Here is a 15527-nt window from a genome sequence, read left to right on the forward strand (position 1 = left end):
TCCTGTTTTACTTCCTTGTACATACACACCTTTAATCAAATGCAGTCTCTCAATCCTTTTCCTTCACCCAGTCTTTAAGAAGGAGTTCTGGCAGTTTTACTTAATCCTCCCTTTCTGATTGTAGTTAGGAATAGAAGAGCATATCCTTTGTGTTAAGTGAGGGCCCATTTCAAGTGGCTTAAGTTTCTTGTGACAAAAATGAGCTTACAGAATAAAGGACTTATAACCTCAGTAGTTCTATTCTAATTTGCATTCTTACCAGTAGAGGTATGAGTTCCAGGAGGTTCCAAACCTATAGTGTCTCTTTTCTTGCCAGTTTCTACTTTTTGGGGTTAATGACCCAGGACACAACCTCTTCCTAGGCTAGTTTCCACCTTGTAAAAAGCCCTTTTTTATTTGTAATCTACTCTGCATCACCAACGGATATGTTTCTTATTGAAATTCTATTATTATTAAAATTGTAACACTTGTTCATTGAAATTTCCCACAAAGCATTGGAAACTCAACAGTCTTTTATAGAATTTTTTGGCCTCCTTGTGTGGGAAAACTGACAATGGTTTTCTCACATGTACTGTGATAGAAAGGAACACGTATATTGGTTCTGTAGAAAAAGACAGTTTTCCTGCTGTTAAGGATTAAAACTCTTGGAGTTCTTTTCAACCACTTAATCGGTAGTCCTGATTTAGATCATACATAGATTTTCCTTCAGGCAGAAAAGACGTACCCTGAAGAGGCTTGGACAAATATCTAGGTATTGGTTTGAGGGTTTGGGAAGTGTAGAAGCAAGAGTGGGATTCACTTCCAGAGGAGGAGGAGGTTGCCAGTTTCCCTGGGACTAACATAAGCATGAGTGAAAATTTAGTAACTTTTGTTGTTGTGAAACCAGACCAGAAACTGCTCCCCAGGGGAGGAACTCATCAGTAACTTATAACATTTCCTAAACTATTAGTTTACTACTTTTCTTAGTTAATTTCTTAGGGCTAATTTAAACTTCTGAGACTGTATTTTTTCTTTGGTGAGTCTACTTGTTTAGATAGGCAGATGGTATTTTGTAAGAGTTGATTATTCTAAAACAGTGACAGCCCAGGCTTATTATTTATAGTCATTAATGAATAGAAGTTAAAAAGGAATGGGTGAATGCTTAATTTTTTCTCCCCTCTTCAATAGAAAAGAACGCCCTATATCATTAGGGATTTTCCCATTACCTGCTGGAGACGGATTGCTTACACCTGACACTCAGAAAGGCGGAGAGACCCCTGGATCAGACCAATGGAAATTTCAGGAATTAAGTCAACCACGTTCTCATACCAGCCTAAAGGTAAAGCTTTATTCTGCTGAAATCTTCAATTTACATTGTATAAGTTTTCATATCCAAATTGAAGTACTAGATAGCTAAAACATAATAAAATGAAATTTTGTATACGTTTTATCTTGTAAAACTAATCCGTTTTATTTCTTTTTTGCCTTTATTTTAAATTGGAAATGAGCTCTTCCGAAAGAGTTAGTTTTTACTATTCTTTTTCAAGTTATATAGGAAAACAAAGTCGAGTATTGTTGTCTCTTGATTAGTATACTAGTGATGCTAATTACCAAAATTTCTAATTGATTTAGGCTATTTTGATATTTATTTGATCATATAAATTTTAGGTGGGATGACTAGTGAATGTAATAATGTTTTTTAGAATTGAAAATCATTGGTACCAGAAATCCTCGGTTCACTGTTGGAAGCTTCACAATTTAGTAGGGCTTTGCTTTTTTTAAAAAAACATGATTTTTTTCCTCAAATCTCTTGATAAAGCGGTATCCAAAAGTGCATTGTGTTTAGCTAAAAAGGCCTGGTTAGTTCACTATAGATTATGTTTTTGACCAAGAACATACTATCAAATCTAAGTATTATTAATAATATATTCTAAGAGGGAAGATACACTAATAGTTAAAAAAATATTTAAAGTTAGGGCACCTGGCTGGCTTAGTCAGAATTGCATGCAACTCTTGATCTTGGGGTCGTAAATTTGAGCCCCATGATGGGTGTAGAGATTATATGCATACACACATAAGCAAACTTTAAAAGAAACTAAAATTATATTCTGTATCTTATGAAGTTGTTATTTGTAAAGAGAATATTGATTATAAAAGAATCTTGTTATAACATCTATCCTATCATAAAACAAATAGGGCACCTATGATGAATACAAATAAATTACATCTTACCTCCTTTTCTTGCTTTCTTTTTTTTCCAAAGTACTTATTATGGTCTAAGTGCTTAAAGATAGCTCTTACACTTTTAAAATACTAAGTCATTTACTCAATTACTTTGTCTCTTTCTCTCCATTCAGAACATAAAGTCTATGTGGTTTATTTACTGTTGTATCCCTACCACTTAAAAAAGTGGCTAGCATGTAGTGGGCCCTCAGAACATGCTTGTTGAATGAATTATTTGTTTTAGGTGTTAGGAAGACTTTTTGGGATACTATAAATGGTCTGTCATTCCTGGTAGGCAGAGGCATTTAGAATCATTTCATTGACCTTTGAAATGTGCTCAAAACAGTAACCAATCAATAAATATTTGATAGCTTTTCTCCTGCTGAAAAGTTGTTTGTTTTTTTTTAAGATTTTATTTATTTGACAGAGAGAGACAGGGAGGGAACGCAAGCAGGGAGAATGAGAGAGGGAGAAGCAGGCTGAGCAGGGAGCCTAATGTAGGGCTGGAGCCCAGGACCCTGGGATCATGAAATGAGCCAAAGGCAGACACTTAACAGACTGAGCCACTGAGGCACCCCTCACTGAAAAGTATTTTTAAGAGTAAGACTGACCTCACCTTTTCCCCTTCTCTTTTCCTTTTTGCTCAGTTTATTAGAAGCTAATCATGCAGCTGTTCAATATCAGTCCACAGTGATGCCACTAGGAAACTCTCTAATTCTTTACTCCTCCTGCCACACTGGCTTTTTTTTCAAACCTGCCTGTAGGTTTACTAGGTCTTCCAAGACACCCATCCCTTAATTCGCCTACTTACCGTGCCTCTTTCCCGAAACAAAATTAAGTAGGAGGGATACTTTTAGTACATCAAAAATGTATACCATATGGTAACTATATTTTAATTATATTCCAGAAAGGAACCTTAAAGAGAAGATTATTATAATTCTCTTGTTGTTTAATCCAGCAACATGCTGTGACAGAACTTTAATGAAAGTTATAAACTGATTAACAGATTATTAATATGGACTTAAGCCTGAGAGGTTTTTTTGGTATCCTCCTCAGAGATACTAAGGCAAGTATTTCCCAGAGAGTTTCTACAATAAAATTCTGTCTCTCTCTCTGTACTCTGGACGTGGAGCCACTACATGAGATAAAGGCTTAACAACTACAGATTTCTAGGAGCAGAGTGGTATATTACAAAATGGCAGAAGTCGGATTTGTAAAGTATGTCTAATAATTAGGACCTACTTTATTTACGAGGTCCTTGTCCATAAACCAGATGTCTTTCTCTAACTTGATGAAAAGCTAGAAGTTGGGTTTAAGAGTTCACTTATGGACAGTGTCTCTTGTACCCACTAGTCTTGGTGTCCTTTTGTGACAGGAAGTGGGCTAGGCTACCTCTGATATAAAGTTTTCTACAACTTCATTTCTCTGAGAACTTTGGGGTTGACCTAGCTGTATTTAGGGCACGCTTTGCCTTTGTTATGAAAAAAATTGAAGGTGAGAATTATAATTGATATTAATTTTACTAGCACAGTTTTCTGTGTTGTAAGGTTAAGGTGAAAATGTTCTGTGAGAAAACCATATGATGGGTTATAACCAAGGAAACAACTACAGGGAGCTTCGTGGCAGAAGAGTGGCAGTGAAGGGGATTTGCCAATGATTGTAATGTTACGGACCTTCTTTTTGCTATATTGCCAATTTCTCACTGTGAGAGAGTTGTGGCTAATAAGGTATCATATCTTCAGGTACTGGAAAACCTTCCAGGAAACATGCATCTAGAAAAATGTACAAGTTGTCTTTAAACAGAAGTGTTTATACATATTATTCCTCCCTTATCATATTCTTGTGGGGGAGATCAACAAACAAATAAATGAAGTACTAGATTTCAAGTGTATATATACTTGATATACTGCTGTGTGTGTGTGTGACGTACTATTTCAAAAAGGCAATATAAGGGGCTAAGTAGGGTGGAATGCTTACTTTAGGGTGGCAAAGGAAGGCCTCTTGAAGGAGGTGATTTGCACCCTGAAATGAGGGATGTATAGGTGCATGGAAAGGTCTAGAGATGATCGGATAGCATCTGTAAAGGCCCTGTGGCGGAGACAAACCAGACTGTTTGAGGCATGGTTGTTTTCACCCCTCTCCTTTGAGACTTTTAGTCTTAACTACTGTGCTGACATGCCTTTTGTCAGGGTTACCCTCTAAATGTAATGGGGAATTCTCACTCCCATCCTGCCTTGTGGCAGCATTTGACACATTTGAATATTTTCTGCTTCTTGAAATGCTTTCTTCATTTTGTCCTTAGGACACTCAATCCCCTTGTGGCTCCTGGACCTCTTAAGTTGGAGTTCCCCAGAGCTTAAAGCTCAGCCCTCCTGTCTTTATAATCCAGGTAGCTCAGGTTGCATGTCTGTAAATGCCCTCCATATATCGATGTTTACCATTTTGAATCTCCAACCCTGATGCCTTTCCTGAACTCTCTACCCTGCTGAATCCAGTTGCTTTCTTTTATAGTTTCCCACATATATATTTATGTCCTGCTTAGGTTACCCCTAGTAGAAAGAACCTTGTTTGATGGCCAATCAGAATGCCACAGCTTACACGAAGCCGCCTCTCACATCCCACTAATGGCCCTCAGATCGAGTTTAGCAATCAGTAGAAAGCAGAGGAGTTTATATTGCATCATTAACAGAGATTTCTTACTGGGAGTGCTTCTAGTGAGATAGGTGAAAAGCAACTTGTGTTGAATCACCATGCTGTTCTGTCAAAAATGTATTACAAAAGTGCTAAAGCTGGGAATAAGCAAAAAATGTTAAGGTAGGATTGTTCATCCAACTGAATTATATTCACAAATAAGCTGCAAAGAAAGAAGGAATTGGAGAAGAAAAGGCCAAGAATAACCCGAGACAGTCCTGAAGAAGAACAGTAAGAACAAGAACTTACCCTAGTAGATATCAAGACTTACTGTAAAGCTGTAATTATTTACATGTTGTAGTATTGCATTATCTGCCCTTCCTCTCTGCTTTATGCACAGTTCAGTCCTAAAGCTGGTCGGTAGGGCAAAGCAAGGTTAAGCATCCGTTGGGTGGGGTGGGGTGGGGATGGGGCAGGTATATAACCGGAGCAGGGTTAGGAGTATCACAGCTAGGGATAGCCTGGTGTAGAGAGTCGGGGCCCCAGCAGTGTAAAGGACATCCATGCAAAGGGGCAGCCTGGCTTTCAGGTGTCAGATATTAATCAGGGTGATGAGGACTTCCCCAAGGAAGGGCACTCCAGGCATAAGGTGTGAGGAGGGCAGCATCCACATAGAGTAGGAACGGGGGCAAGCTGGTTGGAGAAGCAGAAGATGTACGGGGAAAGAAGAGCATTGGCTGAAAGTGGCAGAGAAGAGAGACCATAAAAGATGGTGGCCCTGAATGTTCAGAGGACAAAAGAACTTGAGAATGGAAGCAGTTGTTAGCAGGATCAGCTGGTATGGATAAGTCAGGTAGGATGAGGATTGAAATCGTCAATTTGTAGGAATAGGTTTGCACAGTTTGAGTTGCAGGACCTGTAACAGGAACGAACGTGAGTCATGCAAGGAGGAATGAGAAAGTGTCAAGACTCAAGACAGGTGGTTGTAATGGGAGAAAGGAAAAGGGTAACTTGAGTCAGCAGAGTGGTGGGAAAGGTACTCTTAGAATGGGAGACACTGGGTTGTTTGTGTGCTTGGAAGAGTCCAGTAGAAAGAGAAATTGAAAACAAGGGAGTGAAGGAAAACATTGATATATCAGAATCGTAGAGAAAGGGGAGGGATGGAGGGATCATATATCCCAGCTATGATTAAAATCTACTTTGTTGATGAGACACCTCAGTTTTTCCTAGTCCTTTGCTATTTTAAACAATGCCGTAGTGAATTGTACATAATTTTATACTTATATTTATGATTTCCATAAGTGGGATTGCTGGATCACAGCGTGTATTTAAGATTTTGATAGATATTGCCAAATTGCCTGCCAAAAGCCATTTGCCCTCTCACCTAGCGATGTTGTTCAAGTTCTTTATTGCTTTACACGTTTAGAGTTCAGATGTTCTTTCCTCATGCCTAAAAATGGAAAGAGACTGAATGAAGTGTTTTAGATATCATTTAAAGAAACCTATACATAGAATTTTCATGGTGTTTTCCAGACCTTGGTTGGTATCAGTTTGCCAGTGATTTCACAGGTTCCATCCAGGTTCACGTATGTGCGTATGTGTGTATATACAACAGTGTGTGTTTATGCACCAGCACGTGCCTAAAGATGGTCGTGTGAGTGGCTGCACATTGGGTATATACTCCCTCAAAATATTTATTTCTTTGAAGGGTCTCCTGGGTTGGTGATTGTTAGTAGAATATGACTTTTAGAACTGAGAAAAATTTCAAATAAAAAGCGATTGGTTGGGTACCTACTTGTCAAAATTTTAAGAGTTCTTTTAAAACCATATGATTTGAAATACTTGAGTAAAACTGCTGTGAGAAGCTCTTGTTAGCGGGGTTTGGTATGTAAAGCCAGTGGTCAATGTGTCCTGCATTCTTCAGGGGATGTGCTTAGCATACAGAACAGGAAATGACTAAACAGAGCCAGCATTCTTGTTTAGAAGAATTTTCCATCCTCCTCCATTTGTGGTTAACAATTTAGTTCCTATTTCTTTATAGTTTTTCCAAACTTGGATTTCTGTAGTAGTTGAATCTTATTCCTGTGTCTTTTGTGATTAAAGATTCCTATTTTAAAATCTGCGTGTAATCAAACATTTTAAACAGTTAAAGCTCTCAATTTTTTTAACTTTTTATTTTGAAATATTTTAGACTTGAAAAATTGCAAAAACAATACAGAGTTCCTATGTACCCATCACCCATCATCAACAAGTGTTAATGAACCATAGTAAATACAGTTATTAAAACTAAGACAGTTGACATTGGTACAATATTAGTAGCTAAACTATAGACTTATATTTGGATTTTGCCAGTTTTTCTGTGCTGTCTTCTGTTCCAGGATCCAGTCCAGAATCCCACATTGCACTGAGTTATGTCTTCTTGGTCTCTTCCAGCGTGACAGTTCCTCAGTCTTGACGTTGGGGCACGAAGAGCATTGGTTAATTATATTGTAAAGTGTCCCACAGATTGAGTTTTTCTAATGATTTCTCATGATTAGACTGACATTTGGCAATACTGCAGAAGCAATATGCCTTCAATATGGTGATTAACCTTGATTGCTTGGCTTAGCCTGGTGTGTGCAGGATTTCTCTACTGTAGTTACTGTTTTTCCGCTTATAATTAATAAGGATCTTGGGGGCGGGGCACCTAGGTGGCGCAGCTGGTTAAGCTGCTGACTCTTGGTCTTGGCTCAGGTTGTGATCTCAGGCTCGTGAGTTTGAGCCCCATGTTGGGTTCTGTGCTCAGCAGAGCGTCTGCTTGAGATTATCTGATTCTCTCTGCTCCTCCCCCTTGCTCTTGTGTATACAGGTGCGCGCACTCTCTCGCTCTCTCTCTAATATAAATAAGTAAATCTTAAAAAAAATCTTGGTGGATATACTTTAAGATTGTGCAAATATCGTGTTTCTCTTCAAACTTTCATCCACTTATTTTAGTATCCATCTTATTTTAGTATCCATCACTGGATCTTACGGTTATTACTGTGGTGTTCCGATGGTTATTTTCTATTTTCTTCATCCATTCTACGTTAACTGGAATTCTTCTGTAAGAGTGAGCCCTTCCTGCCTGCCTGCCTTCCTGCCTTCCTGCCCGCCTTCCTTGCTTGAACTCACGGACATTTATTTTATTCTGTAGGTTATCCAGTGCTGTCATTTATTTTATTGCTCCCATTGTTCCAGCTATGGAATCAGGAGCTTTTTCAGATAGACTTTTGTATCTTTTTAACATGCCCCATACTTTTTTGGGTACTTCCTTCCTGGCACCATAAGATGCTCCAGGCTCTTAATATTTTCCATGTCCCAGCCCTGCAGTCTGCCGCTGCTCCGGGAAGCCCAGGTTCTTGTATTAGGAACCAAGATCTAGACACTAAATGTGCTTGTTGCTTGAAATGTGATTGCTTCTAGGCTTTTTTTGATGCTTCTGTTGTGTGTTCCCATTCATTTATATTATATATTACCTCCTCTTAGATTTTTGTATTAGTGTTTAGGATAAAATAAAAATAGAATTTTAAGAAAAATGGATTTTATGTTGTAGTATTTCATGATTTTGCTTGTGACAAAGGATAAGGATTTTCTTCTGTGACTTTTCCTCACATATATCCTCATTTGATAAGTTCAGGAACCATCCACAGGTGATTGGGGTTTGAAGAGAAAAATAGTTGAAAATGTACTTTTAATCTTTAAGAACTTTCCCCCTATTTATTTATTCATTTGTTTGTTCATTCATTCCTTCATCTTTGTTGAGGTATAACTGACAAAGCTGTAAGATACATACTTTCTCCCCCTTTATTTATTTATTTATTTATTTATTTATTTATTTATTTTAAGATTTTATTTATTTATTTGACAGAGAGACAGCCAGCCAGAGAGGGAACACAGCAGGGGAGTGGGAGAGGAAGAAGCAGGCTCCCAGCGGAGGAGCCCGATGTGGGACTCGATCCCGCAATGCCGGGATCACTCCCTGAGCTGAAGGCAGACGCTTACCGACTGCGCTACCCAGGTGCCCCACTGCGCTACCCAGGCGCCCCCTCCCCCTTTAAACTGTTTCTTAGAGAAGGGGGAATGGAATAGTTCTTTCTTAGTGGATGTTTAAAGTGAGATTTTTTTTTTCTTTTTGACATATTTACTGGGTTGTGTGTTGACCAAGATACTAATGTATGAAATTGGTAATGCTTGTGTAATGAAAATTGATAAAAATCTAAATAATACTATTTGAAAATGATGGTTTTTAAAGCTTATATTTCAAAGGTGGCTTCTTTTGACGTAATTGGCACATAAGTGTTCTTATTGATATTTAATATTTAAACAAGCTTTTAGAATAGGAAAAATAATAATTACCTGTTGAAAATAAATTACCTTACTTTTTAAAAAAAATTTTTAAAATAAAGATTATTTATTTATTTATTTGAGAGAGAGACAGAGAGACAGAGACAGAAGGAGACAGGGGGAAGGAGCAGAGGGAGGAGCGGGCTCCCAGTCCACGGGATCCCAGGACTCCAGGTTCATGACCTGAGCCGAAGGCAGCCAATCAACTGACTGAGCCACCCAGGTGCCCTAAATTACCTTGCTTTTTGCATTAAAAAATATTTATTGGGGGGCGCCTGGGTTGCACAGCGGTTAGGCGTCTGCCTTCGGCTCAGGACGTGATCCCGGCGTTATGGGATCGAGCCCCACATCGGGCTCCTCTGCTGGAAGCCTGCTTCTTCCTCTCCCACTCCCCCTGCTTGTGTTCCCTCTCTCGCTGGCTGTCTCTGTCAAATAAATAAATAAAATCTTTTAAAAAAAAATTTATTGAGTGTCCACGATGCCAGATACTAGAAATGATAATAACTGTGCTCTCAGAGTCCAAATATTTTATAAAACAGGATTAATAATTTTTTAATGTTAATGCAGTTTCCCAATTTTAAATCATATCAAAGAATCTAGACCAAAAATAAAGTTTCTTCAACCCTAAATTCCACTACTTTCCCCTAGGCATTGTGAGTAGTTGGTGCGTCCGTCAGACCTTTTTCTTTTACATATGCACATAGATAATACAATACCCATTCATAATATCTTTGTAAGATAAATGGCTGGATGCCTTAAATATTTTCCTGCTGCTTGCTTTTTGTTTTTTCATGAAAAGATCTGTGTTCACAGTCTTTCCATTTTTATAGAGAGAGAGCCACCCAATCCCGCCCCCCAGCTTTTGATAAATTGAATAGTTGAGAGGGGTTAAAAATGATGATAACACAGAATCACAGATCACATAAACAAACATTGAGAGGCAGTCTGGTTTCTATAAAGTGAATCCTGCCTTGCTAATATATGGCTATTTGAGAGAATTAACAGAGAGCCCACAGCCATATTTGAGTCTTTCAGAAAGACTTCGATGAGTTTCCGGACCAAGAATATTTAAAGCTTCTGGTTGCTTTGTGTTTAAGAGAAACACTTGTCTCAGGCCCCCCGGGGTGGCACAGGTTGTCATCCCAGGGTCCTGGGATGGAGCCCTGCATCAGGTTCCCTGCTCAGCAGGAAGGAGGGAGCCTGCTTCTCCCTCTCTGCTGCTCCCCCTGCTTGTGTACGTACTCTCTGTCTCTCACAAATAAATAAATAAAATCTTAGAAATGCTGGGGGTGAAAGGAGGGTGCAATAAACATTTCCAGGTATACTGGAATATTTTGCATATTAAATAATCAAGATGATTATAAGTTTCAGGAAGATTTCAGGATTGTATGAATAGAAAAAAAAGCTCATCATTTATGATGAGCTGCTTATTGATAAAGTATTAGGTAAGACATGGTGACCCCTGAACTATGTTATCTCTTAAACTAGAGGCTTGAAAGAGGTGTTTTTATTTTTTTGTGTGTGTGTGTGTCTCGTATTTTTTAGAAATTTAAAGTCAGGGGCGCCTGGGTGACTCAGTCGTTAAGCATCTGCCTTCAGCTCAGGGCGTGATCCTGGCGTTCTGGGATCGAGCCCCCACATCGGGCTCCTCCGCTGGGAGCCTGCTTCTTCCTCTCCCACTCCCCCTGCTTGTGTTCCCTCTCTCGCTGGCTGTCTCTATCTCTGTCAAATGAATAAATAAAATCTTTAAAAAAAATTTAAAGTCAATTAATTATATATAGTATATTATTCGTTTCAGAGGTAAGTGATTGTTCAGTTTTATATAATACCCAGTGCTCATTATATCCCATGCCCTCCTTAAAGTCCATCACCCAGTCACCCATCCTCCACCCTCTCCCCTCCAGCAGACATCAGTTTGTTTCCTATGATTAAGAGTCTCTTATGGTTTGTCCCCCTCTCTGATTTCATCTTATTTTATTTTTCCTTCCCTTCTCCCATACTCCTCTGTTTTGTTTCTTAAATTCCACATACGAGTGAAATCATATAATTGTCTTTCTCTGATTGACTTATCTCACTTAGCATAGTACCCTCTAGTTCCATCCGAGTCATTGCAAATGGCAAGATTTCATTTTTGATGGCTGAGTAGTATTCCGTTGCGTATATATACACCACATCTTCTCTGTCCATTCATCTGTTGTTGGACATCTGGGCTCTTTCCATAGTTTGGCTATTGTGGACATTGCTGCTATAAGCATTGGGGTGCAGGTGCCCCTTTGGATCACTATATTTGTGTCTTTGGGGTAGATACCTAGGAGTGCAATTACTGGGTCATAGGGTAGCTCTATTTTCAACTTTTTGAGGAAACTGAAGGAAGTATTTTTAAGTCAAATCAAAACAAAACCCCCAAACCCTCATTTTAACATAGTAGATTAGAAAGATCTTATTATCCTGGGATGTAGAGCAAGCCAAAGATAGTTAGAAATGTACGAAAACCTAGTAGATACATGATCTTGTGGTCTCTTGTATAATCTTTCCTTCTTCCCAGGTCAGCAGCAGTCCTGAACCTCTGGGGGCAGTAGAACAGGAGGTGAGAATGGTGTTTCAGATCACCTTACAGAAAGTAAAGAAACTCGATTAACTATTGGTTACTCATTCATCTGCTATTCTCAAGACATCCAGTGCTCAGTTTGAAAGACTACTGATGTTTTTCACTGAAATACAAGAGGAAATTATTTCTGTAGTGGTTGTTAGGGCTTTACTGTAATCTATAAATTACTCCTCCCTTAAAGACAGCATTTTAAAATAAAGGAGAGAGGGGTGCCTGGATGGGGCTCGGTCAGTTGGTCACGATCCCAGGGTCCTGGGGTCAAGCCCCATGTCAGGCTCTCTGCTCAGTGGGGGGTCAGCTTCTCCCTCTCCCTCTTCCTGCCCCCCCCGCCCACGCTTGTGCATGCTCGCTCCCTCTTTCTGTCAAATAAATAAAATCTTTAAAAATAAAAAATAAAGGAGAGAAAATAGAAGTAAATCCTATGAAAATTCAGGCCATTTCCACCTATCCAGCTCTAGGTAAAAAACACTCAGATACCCTTGCACAAAATTGCACAAATACCTTCCTCAGGACAAAATGTACGTAACTAGTACGTGTCCTGGAGACAGCCCCAGCGTGTCATTATACCGTATGCTGCTTCCCTAGTTGAACAGATTTCTTCAGCTTCTATCAGGGCACCATTCAGCTTTATTCAGCAAACATCTGTTGTGAACCTTCTTCATGTCAGTCTTGATAGCCTGGGCATTGGGATATAAAGACAAAGCTTTTTCCTATTCACTGTAGGTCAGGTCTCCTACTCACCCAGGTCTATGGAAGCCCTTCAGCTGAACTTTGACAGTGAAAGAAAGTGTCCCCTTTCTTCAGAAATACCCTCAGGGTTAGGACATTCATACCTCCCCTTTAATAATCAGAATTTTCTTAAACCCATAGTATAATTAACATCTAGATTTTTTTTCATCTCATTGTGTCTAGAGTTAGGGTTCTCAGTATTTCTTTGGGTCACAGACTCCTTTAGGAATCAAAGTTATGAAACTTTCCAGAAAATACATGTACGCACAGAATGTTGTGATTCTGTTATGCTGTAGAGTTGTCAATCAAAAGAGTTTAAGAACCACTGCTTTAGACGTTTAACTTCCACTTGTGGAGAAAGAAATGTAAACATAAAAATTAAAATATAAGGTGGGGCACCTGGGTGGCACAGCGGTTAAGCGTCTGCCTTCGGCTCAGGGCGTGATCCCGGCGTTATGGGATCGAGCCCCACATCAGGCTCCTCCGCTATGAGCCTGCTTCTTCCTCTCCCACCCCCTGCTTGTGTTCCCTCTCTCACTGGCTGTCTCTATCTCTGTCGAATAAATAAATAAAATCTTTAAAAAAAATTAAAATATAAGGTGATAAGTGTTATAGTGGGGATCCATGGGGCTAGTTTTGGTAATTTTGTCTTTTCTTTCATTGGGCTTAAAATCTTTGAATCAAAACGATAGACTTACGTGACAGAGTTGCTTGCCCATTTATTTAGCTTATTTCAGATGAAGGCAGGCAGGCTACTTAGGAGAACTCTACACTGAAACTTTTCTTCTTTCTTTCAAGATTTTACTGATTAATTGATTGAGAGAGAGTGTGCTCATGCAGGAGCAAGAGGAGGGGCAAAGGGAGAGAGAATCTCAAGCAGACCCCATGCTGTGTGTGGAGCCCGATGTGGGGCTTGATCTCACAATCTTGAGATCATAATCTGAGCCGAAACCAAGAGTCGGATGCTGAACTGACTGAGCCACCCAGGGCACCCCCCATTTCTAAGTTGTCCTTAGATAATTTCTTTTATAGTTGTAAACTTATGTTCTAGTTTCTTAGAACATAAATAGTTACAGGGCAATGCTGACTAACACGTGATGTAAATATTCTGTGCAGGTCTGAGCACGTGAGGGAGATATTTGATGAATGGAACAACTGAAAATATTTCGTAAAGGCTTATAGACTTTTAGCCTGATATCTAAAGCCAGTAAGAAAATGGCACAAAGACCAGATAACTTTCACCATAGTATCTCAAGTGAAGCTAGAAGTAATGACACCTGTTTTCTTTTTTGTGTGTAGGAAATACATACAGAATAAAATTTACCATCTTTCTTTTTTTTTACTTATTTATTTGGGAGAGAGAGAGAGAGAACACGAGCGGGGGGAGGGGCAGAGGGAGAGGGAGAAGCAGGCTCCCTGATAAGCAGGGAGCCCTACTCGGGACTCGATCCAGGACCTTGAGATTATGACCTGAGCTGAGGTAGAAGCTTAACCAACTGAGCCACCCAGGCGCCCCTAAAATTTACCACCTTCATCATTTTTAAAGTGCACAGTTCAGTAATGTTAAGAATATTCACATTGTTGTGAAATAGATCTCTAGAACTTTTTCATCTTGCAAACCTGACACTTTGTACCCATTAAATAACTCCCTCTCTCCACTTCCCCCAGCCCCAGCAACCATCATTCTACTCTCTTTTATAGGAGTTTGACTGCTTTAGGTGCTCATGTAAGTAGAATCGTGTGGTATTTGTCTTTTGTGACTGGCTTGTTTGACTGAGCACCATGTCCTCAAGATTTATCTCTGTTGTAGTATGTGACTGACTTTCTTTTTAAGGCTGAATAATATTCCGTTGTATATATGGACCACATTTGATACAGTCATTCATCCCTTCATGGACAGTTGGGTCACTTCTACCTCTAGGCTATTGTGAATAATGCTGCTATGAACATGGGTGGAGCAAATGTCTCTTCAAGATCCTGCTTTCAATTCTTTTGGATATATACCTAGAGGGGGTATTGCTGGATTGTATGGTACTTCTTTTTTTAGGTTTCTGAGGAAATACCATACTGTCTTCCAAGGCAGTTGCAACATTTTATAATCCTCCCAATAGCGTAAAAGTGTTCAAATTTCTCCACATCTCACCAACACTTGTTATTTTGTTTGTTTTTGATAGTAGCTATCCTAAGGGGTGCAAGGTGATACTGTAATTTTTATTTGTATTTGTCTGATTAGTAACGTTGAGCATCTTTTCATGCTTGTTACCTGTTTGTATAACATTTTTAAATGACACCTTTTATTTTTTAATTTTTTTTTTACCTAAAAATTTAAGATTTTTTATTTATTTGAGTGAGAGAGAGAGAGAGAGACCATGAGTGGCGGGGAGAGGCAGGAAAGAGGGAGAAGCAGACTCCCCACTGAGCAGGGAGCCCAGTGCTGGGCTTGATCCCAGGACCCTGGGCTCATGACCTGAGCTGAAGGCAGATGCTTAACCGACTGCACCACCCATGTGCCCCAAGAATTTTCTCTTGTTTTGCACACGGTACCTTAAAAGCTTACTGTTGACCAAAAGTGATATACTTTATCTTTTAATAGATTAATATTTAAGCTTGTCTTTCTTCATTCTGTCTTAGTTGGAGGCATTGTTAGTGACAGAATTACATAATTTCTTCCACAGGAATGCAATATAAGAATACTGTGCCTCCCTCCAACCAAACATTGTAGCAGAGACTTTTCTCATGTCAGTGCTTTCCTACTAATCTTGGAGCTTTATGTCACCACTGCCTGGGAGACCAATGAGAAAGGCTTCCTTTGAAAATGGTCCCTTAAATTTCAGAGCTTTTCTCTCCTCAGCTCTTCCTAAGATCCAGAAGTACAGCCCACACAGTGAGCTATTTTAATGAGTGTAAAATATTTTTATATGGTAAAACTATAAAAGGTAAGTTACAGATAAATAAATCTCATGTTACTTGGATAGCCCATGACAAATTTAAAATT

The 15527-nt window shown here is 39.2% G+C and overlaps 1 protein-coding gene across 4 annotated transcripts in view; it reads left to right on the forward strand.

Annotated features, from left to right (window-relative positions):
* SPAG9 (sperm associated antigen 9) overlaps positions 1 to 15527 on the forward strand; it is a 97984-nt gene that overhangs the window by 24918 nt on the left and 57539 nt on the right. For all 4 annotated transcript variants that reach the window (XM_034641522.1, XM_034641521.1, XM_011233310.3 and 1 more), the window contains one exon: positions 1168 to 1318. In XM_034641522.1, the coding sequence (XP_034497413.1) occupies positions 1168 to 1318 (151 nt within the window). The remainder of the gene's footprint in view (positions 1 to 1167; positions 1319 to 15527) is intronic.

The sequence above is a fragment of the Ailuropoda melanoleuca genome, chromosome 13, assembly GCF_002007445.2.
Source record: "Ailuropoda melanoleuca isolate Jingjing chromosome 13, ASM200744v2, whole genome shotgun sequence".
NCBI lineage: Eukaryota > Metazoa > Chordata > Mammalia > Carnivora > Ursidae > Ailuropoda > Ailuropoda melanoleuca.